General features: G+C 34.8%; 1 protein-coding gene across 3 annotated transcripts in view; it reads right to left on the reverse strand.

The window, feature by feature from the left end:
* The window catches only part of LOC145292991 (transmembrane channel-like protein 7), a 195571-nt gene that overhangs the window by 76861 nt on the left and 102299 nt on the right, over positions 1–16411 (reverse strand). Inside the window, exons 1-2 of one of the 3 annotated variants that reach the window (XM_080139241.1) lie at positions 7806–8021; positions 5579–5636 (exon numbers count right to left, since the gene is read on the reverse strand). In XM_080139241.1, the coding sequence (XP_079995367.1) occupies positions 5579–5636; positions 7806–7880 (133 nt within the window). In that variant the 5' untranslated portion in view covers positions 7881–8021. Of the gene's footprint in view, positions 1–5578; positions 5637–7805; positions 8022–16411 lie in introns of those variants that run through there. The other 2 variants (XM_080139240.1, XM_080139242.1) reach the window with 2 other exon arrangements.

A 16411-nucleotide genomic window follows, 5' to 3' on the forward strand; every position in this document is an offset into this window, starting at 1 on the left:
TAACCGATGGCACTCAAGTAATATACATTTTAAAACTTATGAAATTTTATTATTTAATGCACATTTTGTCAAATATGTATGGCGAAAGTAATGTTGGACGTGACTTACACAAGCGACAGTGTCTCTTTTCTATCCTGTCGAGTGGCAGAATCAAGGGAGGGAAGAGAAAGGAAACACTTTCGTTTGTAGATGATTCATAAATATACACATGACATTAATTTGCGTATGAGAACAGTGACGGCTGTAAAATGGGTTAATTGGAAAACATAACTAAGAGAGATAGAGATGGAACGGGCGGTAAAAATTGCAGTTGAATTCCGGAGTTAGCAAGAAGGAGTTCGAACAAATATTTATTCATTTTTTTTTACTCAAATTGTTTATATTACAATATTTGTAGGCGATTTTATGGATTACGACCGGATTTTCTGGATCGCTATCGCTCCGTAAATGTCTCTACTTTCAATACTTGGAACATCAATTCAAAATAATAAACATTTCATCCATTACTTTGTAAACCAGAAACAAAATCTTTCCCATTTATTCATATAGATAAGTATTGACATTTTAGTAATTTTGATACATTTTTTTCTTTTCAACGTAACCACAAAGAAAGGAAAATTTAATTTGCCCTTTCATTTGTAATGTAGTAATAGATCGTAACTTGTTGAAAAATAAAATCTAAATTCAAACACGGAAAATAAAATAATATTGCGTAAAAAAACGCTATCTGTTATATTTAAATCAATACAAACATTGAATTAAAACAGCATAATAATTAATTTATAAAATGTGCTTTTTCAAAAACTAGTTAACTTAGCAGCTGATATACCATAAACGTAAGATAACATATATAAAAAGAAGCTTTTTCTGTTGTGTAAAGTTTAACGAACTTGAAATTAAGAATTTTGATTTCACCGTAAGTGCGAGAAATAGACCCAACTTCTGCATTTATTTATTCGGATTTTATAAGTTTGTACAACGCCTATTTTTAGTGCCAGAATTGATCTAAAACTATTGGCTGCCAGGAGAAAAAGTGTTAGTGGTGACACCAACAACTACTATGGAATTTGTGTTAATAAAAGCACGTGGTGAATGACATTGAAGTTAATGTCTGTCCCTTAAATCATGGCAATCATTCAGCAATGTAATAATCTTCTTTAGAAATAAGTAGGTTTATATGTATTTGAAAAATGATTAACTCAGCTTTAATATAATAATTTATTCAACATAATAAAAGAAGATATAATGAAGAAAATGGCTATGGGCTGTTTGTGTTAAGTCATAAATTTGATAAATTCTATAATCTATAATCAAAATTATGTAATAGTGCTGATCAAAATTTGACCAAGGATTCTAAATACAAAGCTTAGTATCATTATTTTAATTTTCATAAATTGAGCCTAAAAATGGTCCAAAAAGTGTTCTGTTCGGAGAATTAATTATACTCGTCCTGAGATGAGTATTCTTATTGTCTGATAAAGATGATTAAAAATGAACTCTGCGAAATGGTGTCGGATATAAGAAATTAACAAATAATAACATTAACCTTTGCAGAGACATATTTTTTTTATTGAGGATGTCTGTAAAAAAATTTATGGCTTTAAAAATCAACATCAATTGAGGCAAAAAAAAATCAACGTTGCTTTAATTTCCCATTAAATTATTAAAAGACAAAAAAAAAATGATAGAACAATTTCGATTCCCCAGATATTTTTGCTGCTGTATTTCTTTTCGTGCACTGCTTACTTTGTTTTACTTTGTCAACATATCAACAGTTCAAAAGTGACAGGAATACCCGAATGATCAAAGTCGTCGTTGTAACAAAACGGACGACAGAAGCTCCGGATTGAAGCATTAGCAAAGAGCAGTAATCAGGACACGGTGGGCCACCGGCAACACACCGCGAGGTAAAGGCAGTCATTTTCGAAGACTTCGAATTTCTGTTGATCGACCACCCTTAGAGAAGGATCGTTCGGGCGACAGCTTGCAGTTATAATCTTTATTATAGTCACAAGCTGTCGTCCGAACGACCCTCTTCTAATAGTGACTAATATATTTTGAATATCAATTTCTTCGAGTTATTTTATTTGATAACCAACGATTATACCGTGGAGAATCGTCACCAAATGTACCCCGCCCAGCAAAACAGAATTAACGAACCGCCAAGGAAGTCATCAATTTATCTCATCAGTTCATTAGACCGTCAAAAGTACGAATTCAGATCCCGGAGAAGAGACGGGACAAGACGCTATATGACAATTTGTACCCTATTTTCTTCTTTCCTTATTCATTTTTTTCTTAGACAGTCGTCTGTCTTGGTTTCTTTACTGCGTTTTTATTTGAGGTAAGGGGCTCAGTTTTCTAAGCTGAGATAGCGCAAAAAATGGAAAGTGACAGGCGTTGAAACAAAACGGAAGTAATGGACTATATGCCAATTAATGTGTCTGTCACTGCCTATTTAATATAAACACTAAAACAATAAAAGGTATCATTTAGGCCTTGAGCAACAATGGGTATGTGCAACGAGTTTATGTAGGCTAGAGTTGCACAATAACTAACCGCATCTCTCATTTTATGAATAGAGATTAAAACAATATTGCTGCAACAAAATTTATTTTACTTTTATAATATTTTCTATGGAAATGGCTCGAGACAAGGCATGAGGCCACTTGATGAAAGGGCCATACTAGAATGAAAGATGGTTATCGCAAAGACAGTAAATGATCCTAGTCTGTAAAAAACAAGGCTGTAGTTAGGAGGAAAGAAGTAAACATGAAGAGAATTCAATAACTTTTCTGTTCTTGGAAAGAAAAAAAAAACTCAATTATTGTCAGTTATTAAAACAGCAAATTGGTGGAGTTTATTAGTCAACGAGTCGAACGATCTGGAACAAAGGAAACAGGGAACAGACAAGAAAATAACACACACACACACACACACACACGCCATAATGGCATTTATAAAAGCAAGACTGAGACTAGCAACAGCACGTCTGTGAGCGAGAGCGAGAGAGAGAGGGTGCAGCGAAGAAAAAAAAAGGGTGGGAACAATAAAATTACAGACAAGTTTGTGAATTTTATCAATAACTTTCAAATATGACAGAGATTAACTAGCCCAAATATGACACCATCATTCCATACATCATTCCATACATGGTCCGATAGTAGATTTGTAAAGAAAGAGAAAAGAGAAAGTGTTTAGAGCGATAGAGAACCAATTTTATGGGAATCAGAAAAAGCAATGGATCTAATATATGAATTTTAACATAGATTTAATGGGAGAGAAAGACCAAGAAGTTTCTAATAATAATTTAGTGGCCAAACGATATTGTAATAATTAAATTTAACTTTTAATATTACATTTGATTTTAAAAATCATAATAAAGGAGGAATAACAATACTACTACTACTACTACTACTACTACTACTACTACTACTACTACTAATGATAATAATAATATAGCCAAAACATAATTAAAGGAATAAACACGTGGGCAGTATCATTGATAAGATACTCTGGACCTTTTATGAACTGATCCAAAGAAGAACTAAGAAATCTCGACCAGAAGACCAGGAAACTAATGACGATGCACAATGCACTACACCAGAAGGGTGATACTGAACGATTATATGTGAAAAGTAAATACGGAGGAAGAGGACTGATCTGTATAGAAGACTGTAAATAAAAGGAAAAAAGAATGAGAAAAATATATAACGCAGAACACCAAAAGAATAATTAGTGCAACAAGAGACGCGAAAGAAACAAACAAGAAACAAAAAGAGACGAGGAATAAGACGAGGAAAGAAAAATGGGAAGAGAAACAGCTAGATAAATGATTCATAAGGATTACAAAAGAAGAGACAAACGAAAACACTTGGAAATGGCTACAAAAAGGAAACCTTAACAGGGAAACTGAATCACTAATAAAAGTTGCGCAAGATAATGCAATTAAAACCAACCACATTAAAGCAAGGATCGACAAGACACAAGAAAACAGCAAATGCAGACTCTGCGGACAAAGAGACAAAACAAACCACATATTAAGTGAATGCAACAAATAGCCCAAAAAGAATATGAAAATAGACACGATCAAGTAGGGAAAGTGGTGCATTGACAATTATGCAAACAAATGAATTGTGAACACACAGACAAATGGTGCAAACACAAACCGGCAGCAGAAATAGAAAATAAAAGACACAAGATCCTATGGGATATACATATACAAACAAAACAAGCAAGAAGATCGGATGTCATAATAGTTATCAAGACGGAAAAGGCCTGCCAGATTGTAGATTTTGCCATTCCAGCAGACCACAGAGTGAAATCAAGGAGAATGAGAAGCTGAGCAAATACACGGAATTGGCCAGAGAGCTCAAAGGAATCTGGAAAATGAAGAAAGTAAAAATAGCACCACTAATAGTAGGAGCGCTAGGAATGATACTAAACAACTTTGAAAAAAGAATGGGAAATATTGGAATCAGAAGGTTGGCCGAGAAAATACAACGAATTTCAATAATGAAAACAACAAATATTAAGGAAAACCTTTGAATGTGGAGACTAACACCACACATGAACTACACACAAACTGGATACAGAAACGGCTACAGACGCACAACACAAAATAACATCACATGAAATCATGAAAACTGAAATTGTATAAATAAAAAAAAAAAACGCCCCCACTTTTTTCTCTCTCCTGTGAGTGTCACCATAAACAGGCACCACACCAAATAATGAGGGTCAAGGTGGAGGAGAAGACTGAGAAGAGAAATCACTAGCCAGACCTCCGCTGGAGATGTGCAAAGAGGAGTGGGACCTTGGGGAGGCTTATTGCCACTCAAATTCCAGTGAATACCAATGGTCGCTGCCAACGAGAAATCAATGGTAAGCGGCTGTTGCGATAACGCAAATTCTTTTGCAAAGGTTATCGAAAGAGGTGGAGAGTACTGAAAATCTGGGGAGACTTGTTGTCACTTAGACTCCAGGGAACACCACAAGTTGTTATCGGAGAACAACTTTTTGATGGTGGCTTGTGTGAATGCTCCTAGTGAATAAATAAATAAATAAATAAATAAATGAATAAATAATAATAATAATAATAATAATAATAATAATAATAATAATAATAATAATAATTTTCTAAACATACTCCGAAAATAATCATGTTAGACATTACAAAAAATAAAAAAAAGTACAAAAAACAAAAGTAATAAAAATGAAAAATTTTTTGGGCAAAGACGGGTAAGAATAGCTAGTAGATATTAAATATTTTAATAGAGAAGTATAAAATTAAAGGCTGTAAGTTTTGAATTGTCATTTACTAATTTTATGAATAAATATTAATACAATATTGTCTTAACAAAACTAGTTATACGTTTAATTACAGAAAACAAAAAGGCATTACGTTTGATATTACAAAAATAAATAAATAAAATAAATGAATAAGTAAATAAATAAAAAAAAAGGCAAAATAAAAATGAAAATAAAAGATTCCTTGGAAACTCCAGGTAGACAGCTACTATATGTATTAAATGTTTTACTATTTGAAACGAAAGAATAGTAAAATATGAATGCTTACCTGTTGTGTTTTGCTTTTTCTCTCTAGCGGTGTAAGCGAGCCAGCTTCCGTTCTTCGCCTGTAAATAAGCATATCATAATACATTATATTAAAAAAAACAAATTGGGGTTCAGTCAAACATCTTTCTTGGTAGTTATGATAGAAGAAAAACACTAACAACATTTCTTATCTGAGAAAGGGGCATAAGGAACAGATGTAAAAACCCTTCATTAGTTTACGAAGTCGATTTTGGTCTTTTCGACGGAGTTTCATATTTGTGATAGAAGTACTCACTCATAAGATCTATTTGGTCCGTATACAGATAGAGGATTGCGTCAGGAGCCAGGAGATGTAGAAAATTTCGTGATAATATGCTGCAACGATTTACAAGCAAACCTGACAAACCAGAATAAGATATTTATAGAGTAGAGGAAGACCTACAATATCTCTTCTGTAAGAAAAGAATTGCAAAGAAAGGATCATCTCCATTAAATTGTGAACTCGATTTTTGTCTGTGGCGAGTTTTCAAGCAGAAAAGACGTGTCGAGAGCTCTGTTGCCAATGGGATTAGTGTGCAGCGCGCACATTGTATCTGGCTGTAGTAAGACGAGCTATTTGTCTATCTGACTTTTTTGTCTCCCTTTGATCCACGTACAAAAGTAACCCGAAACTCTGATGTTTTCTGTGATCTTCTGTCTTTTTTTTAAATGAACATTTTTATGAATCAACATCGGCGTCCGAGTGGTTTTATATCTGCCGACAAGCAAGAATCTTAGTTAACGACGACAATGCCACGTGTGTGTATAATGGTTTATACACTCTCCATTCGATAAGTGGAAATATAACATAATGATTACAAATTATTTGTCAATTACAGATTATTATTATATAAGACACAAAATAAATTTATTTACAGATAATTCGTATACAAAACAGAATCGATTCTTGTGCACACTGAATCGCGCTATTTTTTAAATAGCATTTTCAAATTAAATTAAAATTTTACGATATCTTTTTTATTAAATTGCTAGTTGAAAGTACAGAATAGTTACAAAACACCATCCTCTCCCTATGTTATGAATGGCTTTCTAAATAATAACATTATTATTTCAGCACAGTTCAATAAGTGCACAAGTACAACAGAATCTACTATTAAGTTGACAAGAAGGTTCTTGTGGAATTTTAAATTTTGATTTCAAATTATGTATTTTCAAATAAGTTTTCGTTATAATACCTTTACTTCATATATCATTTGAAGAGCGTTTTTCGCTCTATCTAATCGTTTAAATTACAATCGTTTAAACATAATTGTCTTCTTTTCAGAACGTTGCATACAAGATGAGGAAAAAGCAAATGCTCATGGTTTGATAATCAACTTGGCAAAGTTTTAGTATAGTAGTTAACAGCCGAGAATTTGAAAGAAAATATAATTTTGCCAAACGAATGAAATCAATTTTTCTACCGATTTCTATACTTTTAAAGTGTGGAAAATGTTAAATTAATTAGCTCTGAATTTATTGTTGATTATCGAAAGATAAGAAAAATACAAAAATGGTGGTTGAGTAGCATTGGATAACTTAAGGATGAAGCGATAAAACAATGATTTACCCTGCTACCAACACTAAGTCTGGGGTAGATTGCTACTCAAAGTTCGGGTTAATGGTAGAATAAGCCATTTTTAAATTGTTATTTTAAGGAATGAATCACTAACAGCAACGAAAGGATAAACAGCCATTCTGTCTCTTGTGTGGTGTGTGTGTGTGTGTGTGTGTATGTGTGTGTGTGTGAGTGTGTGTGTGAGAGAGAGAGAGAAAACTTTAAAAGAATTAATTTTTAAATAAAAAAATCTCAGACAGTTTCTGAACGTTAAAGTATACAGGTCGGTAGAAATAAAATTTTAATATGTTTGGTGATTATATATATATTCTATTTTTTTAAAACTATGGCAAAATAACTATCAACTCAATTTAGGTACAAACCAGAAGAAAAGGTTAGATTTGCAGCATATTTTCAAAGATACAATAATAAATATTCTACTTTGCCAAGAAAGAGAGAGAGAGAGAGAGAGAGAAAGAGAGAGAGAAAGAAAGAGAGAGAGAGAGAGAGAGAGAGAGAGAGAGAGAGAGAGAGAGACAGAGAGAAATTCGATACTTGCTTGAAAACCTTGAAGCTACTGATCAACATTTATCATGTGCAATAAAACTAAAATACACCAAATTCGGCAAAATTTGGCTAAAATTGTTCTTACCGAAGAATTGGAGGCATTTTCTTCAGCGATATCTCGGTAAAACGTCGCGATGAAGACATTATTAAAATCTAACATTTAAAAATAACCAAAAGTTTTATGTAATCAAAGCTAATCCTTAATTATTTTGATCACGGAAACAATTTACAATTTTTTTCATTTTTACATTTTACGGTTTATTTGATAATAAAGTCATCCATGACTTGCTGGATCAATATTTTATGTATACATCTATTATAACTATATTATTCCTTAAAATCCTCGATGTTGGGTGATAATAATGTTTTTACAAAATAGTATTTATTTGAGAATAGATGACGTCATAAGCGATGAATGATAGCTTTTGGCAGCTAAAAAGTTATTCTCATTTTGTGGCGTCATCCATAAAAATCCTTTTAAGTTAAGTCTCTGATGCGGGCGATTTTTAATAGTTGTTCCAGACCGGTGTTTGATATCCTGGTACTCATGGTCTATCTCATGTTAAGACATGACTTTGTGTAACATCAGACTCTCGTGCGAAGTTGGTTGATAGGGACAAGCATACAAGACAAGATATGGACATTAATGTATTGTATAAGGAAGAGAATACAATAAAGCGAAGACATCACATTTAAAAAAAAAATACAAAATTTGGACGTATTGGGAAAAGAACGATAATGCAATAACCTCCCAAGACAAGAAACTAATCGCGACTACAGGATAAGGATATGAACGTATTGTGAAAGGAAGTTATTGAAACAAGAAAATTTCTCTTGTAATTCTCAAGAGAAATAACCGTTTCGTCAGGTCTACAAAAAAAAAAAAAATGGGAACCGGGTTTCTTATTTTTAAATTTAAAATAAATGTGTATTTTAAGAATAATTTGTTTGGTTTGTCTTTAAAATTAAGTTTGATTAGCCTCACTCTTTCTTCACTACGACGCCCCTCTCACAGACGTGATGTTGCTAATATCATTGTTTATATAAATACTATTATAGCATGGATTCTTCAGAATTGTCTAATCTATTCCTTTGTTCTGTGAGAAATTATTCTCACTCGTTTAAACTCCGAGACAGTGGTAAAATAAGACAAAATGCAACAAAAATCTACCTTAAAATCCAATATAAATTTTAATAGTTCCAATTCGTTGCAAAAAAGGAATGGCCATTTTTCCTCTGAAAAAGAGCTGTTAACAACCTCGAAAGGTGATAGTTTTTTTGTCTTCAACAGGAACTGGATGCAAATTCATCTGTCTTCGAAGATCGGTGATTACAGCCGTTTGAAGGGGGTTGATATGATGCCCTCTGATTCAATTCTCGTCTTGAGACGATATTATGGAAGTTCATTCAAAGGAAAAGTCCTTAATGACAGTTCGACAATTCAGACCTTAAAGTCTCTGGGAGACCCATATAATAATAATTGAGCCTAATTATTTAGGCTTAAAATAAAGTTTCAAGGAGACACACATGATAATATATTAGCCTAATCATTTAAGCTTAAAATTGAAGTCTCAAGGAGACGAAGGTTAGAGGCGCCAAATGCCTCGCATGCGACGAGTGAGTTCCATAGATCATTCTTGTACGGCTGTCTTAGTGGAACTGAAAAAAGACGCATGCAAAAAACCCGCCAAGGCGAATCGCGCCGCGGCAAATACAATCAATCAATTTGATTGGTCTAAAACAAAGACAATATGAGGCATGATGTAATTGTCAAATTTCTGACAGTTCTAACTAGTTTGACTCGTTTGTCTAGGGGTCTTCATCAATTCACTGTTTTTTTAAAATACATTATCAAAATATAACTTCTTATTCCAGTAGCTTCTTTCCAAGAATTGTCAAATTGTGGCACTTTCTTCCTGCTCACTGTTTTCCTTCTGCTTACAGTCTCGGTTTTTTCAAAACTAATCTTCAAGGGTATATCTTGTCTTTGCGACAATCATCTTTCGTTCTTGTTAGATCCTTACATCAAGTGCCTTCATGCCTTGTCTCGAGCTATTTCCATAAAAAAAAACTCTTTTATGTCACTTCTATAATAGTTAACTGAAAAAGTAAGGCCCGGTACACATTGTTCCAGTGACGTCACAGGAGTTGTCCGAACGTTGCTATATACTACATAGACTTGGACTTCGTTTAGAACTCCGACTCAGGGTTGCTCACCGTAGTTTTTCCTATCAATTAAGTCAGTAGAGGTTTGCAATTAGAGTTCTATAAATCTTAGAGGGAGGTTTTCTCAGGCTGATGATTCCTGCCGACTAAAAGAACCGGTTTTATGCGCCAGGCCTCTCACATTCACGTATTTTCTTATGAGTCGTAGCAATTCCGTCAGAACCACACGAGCAGGAGCTGAACTTAATTGAAGAAGTGCGACGTTGGGCGCATTTTATAGACAATGCGAGCTTATTCTCATTGTAATCCATCGACTTTGACATATTTCAACAACAAAAATTGAAGACTTGTTGCACATTTTATACTGAATGTGAAGGCTGACAGATCGCCCTAAAGAACACGTGTTTTACATGATTTGTTGGTGAAAAAGAGAGAAGACTTACTTTTGTAGACATGACATGGATCTGTGTCAAAAGGGAATAATGGCACCCATGTCAGGTCTAATTTATCACTGCTATAGTGAATCTTAAAGGAAATATGTATATTTTTTAAGCGCTCTTTATATCGAGATTCACGACGTCTGGAGTGAAGGTCGATTATATAAAATGGAGGAGAGAGAGGGGGAAGGGAAGGGGAGTCCACCTGTCACGTTTAATCTGCATGCGGGTAACCATATTTTTGCATAGTTATTTTTTAAAAATCAAAGCTTTATGTGCTTCAAATCTGTCTCGGATAATGTCATATTTTAAATGCTTTTAACAGTAAGATATCAATGGTTTTCTAGAAAAAATATAAAGTTAAATGTGTCCAAATACATACATTTAATGTATAAAAAATAGCCAGTCTACTATCAGTTTTTGGACTTTCATAACCTTTTTATGAATTCACTCCAGACAAAGTATAAAGCCACTTGATATAACGAGGAATGGAATTTGATTATAGCAAAGACCGAAGCTGCCTATTGAAACGGCAAAGGCTATATGTAGAAGGAAAACAGTCAACATGAAAAGAGTTCCAAAAGTCTGCAGTTCTTGAAAAGAAGCTATTGAAGTAGGACGCTATATTGCAATGAGGTGTCAAAATAGGAGATTGATGAAGATCACTATTATAACGTGGTCGTTACATTTTCACTCGGATCCACAGTCGTAGAGGAACAACAACAAATTCAATTCAGTCTTTTTTCAGTTGAAATAAAAGGCATTTATTCATGGTACTTTCTAGACTACATCTTGGTTTTATAAGTATCTTTGTTTCGCTGTTACGCGGATTATTCAATCTCTCTCACCGGCATGTGTTTCGCCTTGTTGTTGCCGTTCACGTGGTTCCAAATCTCTCTCCTTTTTCTATCTGCTGCTATGTCTGCAGCTCACCGCACGACATACGGTCGTCCGACCATTTTTTTGGTCAAAGTTCGGATTTCGTCTTATCTTAAAAGTTCCTCTTGCACTTTCTCGTACTTTCAATTTTATCCGCTTTTCTATTACTTCTGTTCCTCCGCTGTGACGTCACCTCATGCACCGGCTTGCGTGTCATACTGCTGCTACATATATGTCTCAGCAGCTCTGTTACACTATACCGAGTCAAACAGAGCTGACACAAAGTAAACAGGGAATTGATCAGATAATTTGGAAGAACACATACCATAATTGTATTTATAAAAAAAAGATTGAGACTAGCAACATCACGTCTGTGGTAGACATTTTGCATAGAATAAAGGGTGAAGTCAATCTAGTAATATATATGTTTCTTAACTTTATTAAGAACATGAACGGTTGAAATTAAAGTCTTAAACTGCCGAATACCGTATCATGCACACACATAAAAAAGCCGTCGTTTTTTCCCCTACTGACACGCTAATTAATCGTATGTACAAAATGACTCCGAATGAGCAAAAGAAAAAAAAATCTTCTTTACACGGCGAGTTTAGAAATCTGTCGAGTCGGAAGTGCAACACATTCGTGCTGTTGATACTCCCTGATATTTTATACATCACATTTGTATTCGTTCTACAAACTATAGTCACACATGTCCTGCCATCGGAAGAGTACACGCACAACTTTTCGTTTCCTATCAGTCGGGTTTCGAGTTTGAGTGTTGCACACGCCACACTTGGGCGCTTGTTTCCACGACTGTTGTCACAGAACACTTAAATAGAACAGAGATTCAACAATCCAAATACGGCAACAGTACTCCGTACATGGTCTGATAATAGATTTGAGATAGAGAAAAGCCTCAGGTGTGAGAAAATGTTTAGAAAGAACCAACTTACAGAAAGAGTAATAGTTTTCATATATGAATTAAAAAAAGAAAAAAAATTGATGAGAAAGAAAGACTAAAAGCTTTCAGCCGACTTCGCCTGAAGAGCAATCCACAAGAAGGAAAGGGACACGTCTATGATTAAGTCTTAATAGGATTAAACAAAACAAACCATCTCTTACTTCACTCCACGACTGAACTCAAGTAAATTTCTAGACTAACTGAATGCTTTAACTGACCCAAGGGAGATTGGTGAGAAGCAATACCAGAATAAAAGCAGGTATCTTCAACGTAGCTGTTAATTTTATGAATTATATTCTCTGGAAGATCGTTGATATAAAAAAGAAACAGTGTTGAGTTGAGAATTGAGCCCAAAACAATAGCAGCGTTGATTGGAAAATAGAATGAAAAGGCAGAATCCCAAATTACTCGCAAGCTTTGATAGGAAAGTAAAAATCAAATACTGTAAAGCCATCAATTGCAATAATCCTGAAAACTTTGCTAATAAATAGTATTCTTTTCATTGTTTTGACTCTTGAGTACATATCCGTTTATATCTTATATGTTTTTATATAGACTGATGTGCTTGTCGGTTGATTGCCTGTGTCTAACAGTGTCGGATATATACTCAAGAGTCAAAATAATGAAAAGAATATTCTGTTGTCACAGCCCTACTAATAACACAGAGGTGACTATCGCATATAAGCTTAATATTTAATTTGGTTTACAATTTAAATATGGTTCGATACGAATGTCTTTTCTCAAACCGAAAGATGTTCTTCAAAACATTAATATTTCCAATCGATTCTTTCAATTACATACTTTATTCGGATCGATATTTTAATTTTGTTTAGGGATTTTCAAAGAAAATGGAAGGATGTTCACCTAACAAGAATAATTTTCTACACATAAAAATCGGGAACAGATTTAATGAGATCAATTTTCAATTCACCGTTTTTTTTTCACATCACAATAAAATATTATATATAACAATTATTAAACATTCCCACCTACTGTTAACTTCAAGTTAATTAAAATCATAGATATATATTTCATAGATATATATTTCATTTTTGGAGTCTAAAGAATAGAGTTTATTATAATGTATTAGTAAATGTATTAATACTACTAAAAGAAAACAGTGCTCATTGTACTATAGATATATACGAGGGGCGTGCAATAAGTAATGCCCCTGACCCACTTCCTATAGCAACGAAACGTGGCACAGTTATTAGTCTTTCTCTACATAGGAACCACCCAGAGTTATGCATTTCTTCCATCGTTTGATGCAGCTGTGGAGACCGTTTTTGTAGAACACTCCAGGTTGGTCTTCCAACCACGACGTGACTTCAGAAATAAAGGCTGCATCATTTGGGAAACGCTTTCCTTTCAAAAACAACTTTATGGCTGGGAAGAGGTGAAAGTCAGAGGGTGCAAGTCAGGAGAGTAGGGAGGATGGGGTGTGAATTTCATAACCACACGCCCATGCTTTTGATCTGGCGACATACGAGTTGTGGACCGGAGCGTTGTCCTGCAGGAGGAGGGTACCTTTGCTGATCTTGTCCCGCCTCTTGATTTTGATAGTTTTCCTTAATTTCCTTAAAAGTGAAGCTCCTGTAATTGTGGTACCCTTTGCCAGGAAATCTATTATCACTACTCCATCTTGGTCCCAGAAGACTGTGAGCATGACCTTGCCAGCGGAGGGCTGCACCCTTGCCTTCATTGGAGGTGGTGAGTCCAAGTGCTTCAACTGCATTGACTGGGCTTAGGTCTCTGGATCATAGTGATGGGCCCAGGTTTCATCCTGTGTAATCAGTCTTTTGAAAAACTTTGAATGATCCTCTTGGCACATCTCCAAATTCATCCTCGAGTACGACGCTTTCTCGCTTCTGGAATGGTGTGAGTAACCTGGGGATTCATCTGGCAGACACCTTATGCATATGCAAATGGTCATGAATGATAGTTTCCACAGACCCTGTACTAATCTTGACATCTTGGACTATTTGGCAAATATTAATGCGCCGATCTTCCAAAATGGCAGCCTCAACTTTACGGACAGACGCCTCATCAATGGCAGAAGGGGGGCGACCAGGTCTGGGAGCTGTTTCCACAGACTTCCGGCCATGTTTGAATTCACAATGCCAGCGTTTTACAAGGTCATATGATGGGGCATTATCACCATAAGTTTCTTTCATTTCATCAAAAGTCTCCTGTGGTGTGTGTCCTTTCAAATACAAAACAAAAAAAAAAAAGGAAAGCAGTCACCATAAAGAGAGTCGACAAGCTTACAGTTGTTAAACTGAACTAATAGAGTAATAAGATGTATTACAACAATTAACCTAGCCGGAGAGTTGATGAAGGCAGTAAAATCATTGTATCTTATCTTCTTTCAAGATGTGGTTTTGAAAAGTCAACGTACTAGGGTTAGTACGCTCTGGTCTACAAAATTCCTGAACAACCAGTTTGCATTCACAGGTAGGGCGCATCAGGCAAATAACAGTAAAATAAACCCATTTTCAAAAATGTTCAAGCCTTGAAGAATGGGCTTCATAGAACTGCACAAAACGATACTTCAGTCCGACTGAGCAGCGCCATAACTACAGCAGCTAACCTACTGTCGGATGGGTTTATCCGGACTCATCATCAACTGCCATGAACACACCTACACAAGCTGTGACCGGCAATGAAAATAAATCGGTAGATATATGAGCAATGTCGTTGTGTGCTTACATTAAGCAAATGAATAAAAAAAAAAACAAAGGAATTTCAATAGATTTGATCAAATAATGTTTTTCTTATAATTTAAGATTTTTGCAAAAATCTTCACTTTATGTAGTTTTGAGATTTTAACTTTTCTTCTCGCCGAAGAGGGAGCGCTCCAAGTTAGAAATAGTGGAGTCAGGGGATCCTGTAATGTTTTGTGAAAATATTGCCAAGGTTTAGCGACATCGACACCTGTCGAAGCTCTCGTAACGATAGAGCGTATTACTGCATCGCTATCGGGCTGAGAAGCTCTATGAATAGATGCCAACTTGGTAAGTTTAGGTGGAGCATCCTGATCTTCACTCAATATAGCCGCTGTGGAAAGAACGAACAAAATATTATTTTCACATCTTCTTTCTTGTTCTTTGTCGGTTTGCTTATTAAATTTAAAGTCTTCATTTTTTTTCTCAAGACATTCAATGATCCAATATTGACTGATAAACGTTTATTAGCATATTGCTTTGGGTTTGTACCCATTATCTTGTTGCTGCTATGATGAACAGCCGCTAGCTGCAGCAAGCTAGCCAGCTTAAAGATTAACAGGAACTTTTCGATGCACGTTTTCTAGCATCTCCCCAGAATCCTTGATGAGCAGTCGACTCCCTAAGTAGGGCTGCTAAGATACAGAAGCGTCCACCGAAATCAGTTATCTACTGTAGAGAAAATAACGACGTTAAGAAAAACTTTGGACAGATTTTTGATTATAGGCCTCCAGCTTGTTAGGTCTACCTATGTTGCCATGCCTCTTTTTTATGAACAAAGATGAGGCGAGTTGAGTTGACAAGACATCTGTACATCGGTGGATTATAGTGAAGTATGTTTGAACAACACATACACCATTCTCTAAATCTTGATGGCCAGAATTCAGTGACAAGCAAGTACGAGATGATTGGTAGCTATGTCGACCGCAAGTTTTCCATCAGAGATTTCATTCTCCCAGAAAGGTCGCTTTCACTATAGCTTATGGGAGTCCCTTCCACCTTTACACCATTTGCTCATGAAAGTTAACATATAGGGTATTCGCACCCATGCGAAACTATATTTAGGTTTTAGCTGGGGGAAATCGGTGCAACAAATGTGAAAATTAGAGAAATGGAGTTTGCCAGGTGAAGATCGAACGATGGCATTACGCATATGCATGCGTAACGTAATAGCTATTTGTTCATGTTTTAATTTTTAGCCTTGCAGCAAATATGTCTTCATTTCTTAGGCATTAACATCAAAGGAAAAATTAAATCGCAAGCTAAACGTTTTGATTGTGATTCTATGTGGTGACGCACGAGTCATTTTTTTTTTTAACTTAAAAAATAATTACTATATATATGGGCCTGATATAATATAATATAATAATAAATACGAAATCTGCATTAATCCAAATATCATATTTAAGCGTATTTTGTGACCGGGAAATGCCAGGCGGCCTGTGAATATATATATATATATATATATATATATATATATATATATATATATATATATATATATATATATATATATATATATATA

This window comes from Euprymna scolopes, chromosome 14 (genome assembly GCF_053919585.1).
Source record: "Euprymna scolopes isolate OS-2025 chromosome 14, ASM5391958v1, whole genome shotgun sequence".
Classification (NCBI taxonomy): Eukaryota; Metazoa; Mollusca; class Cephalopoda; order Sepiida; family Sepiolidae; genus Euprymna; species Euprymna scolopes.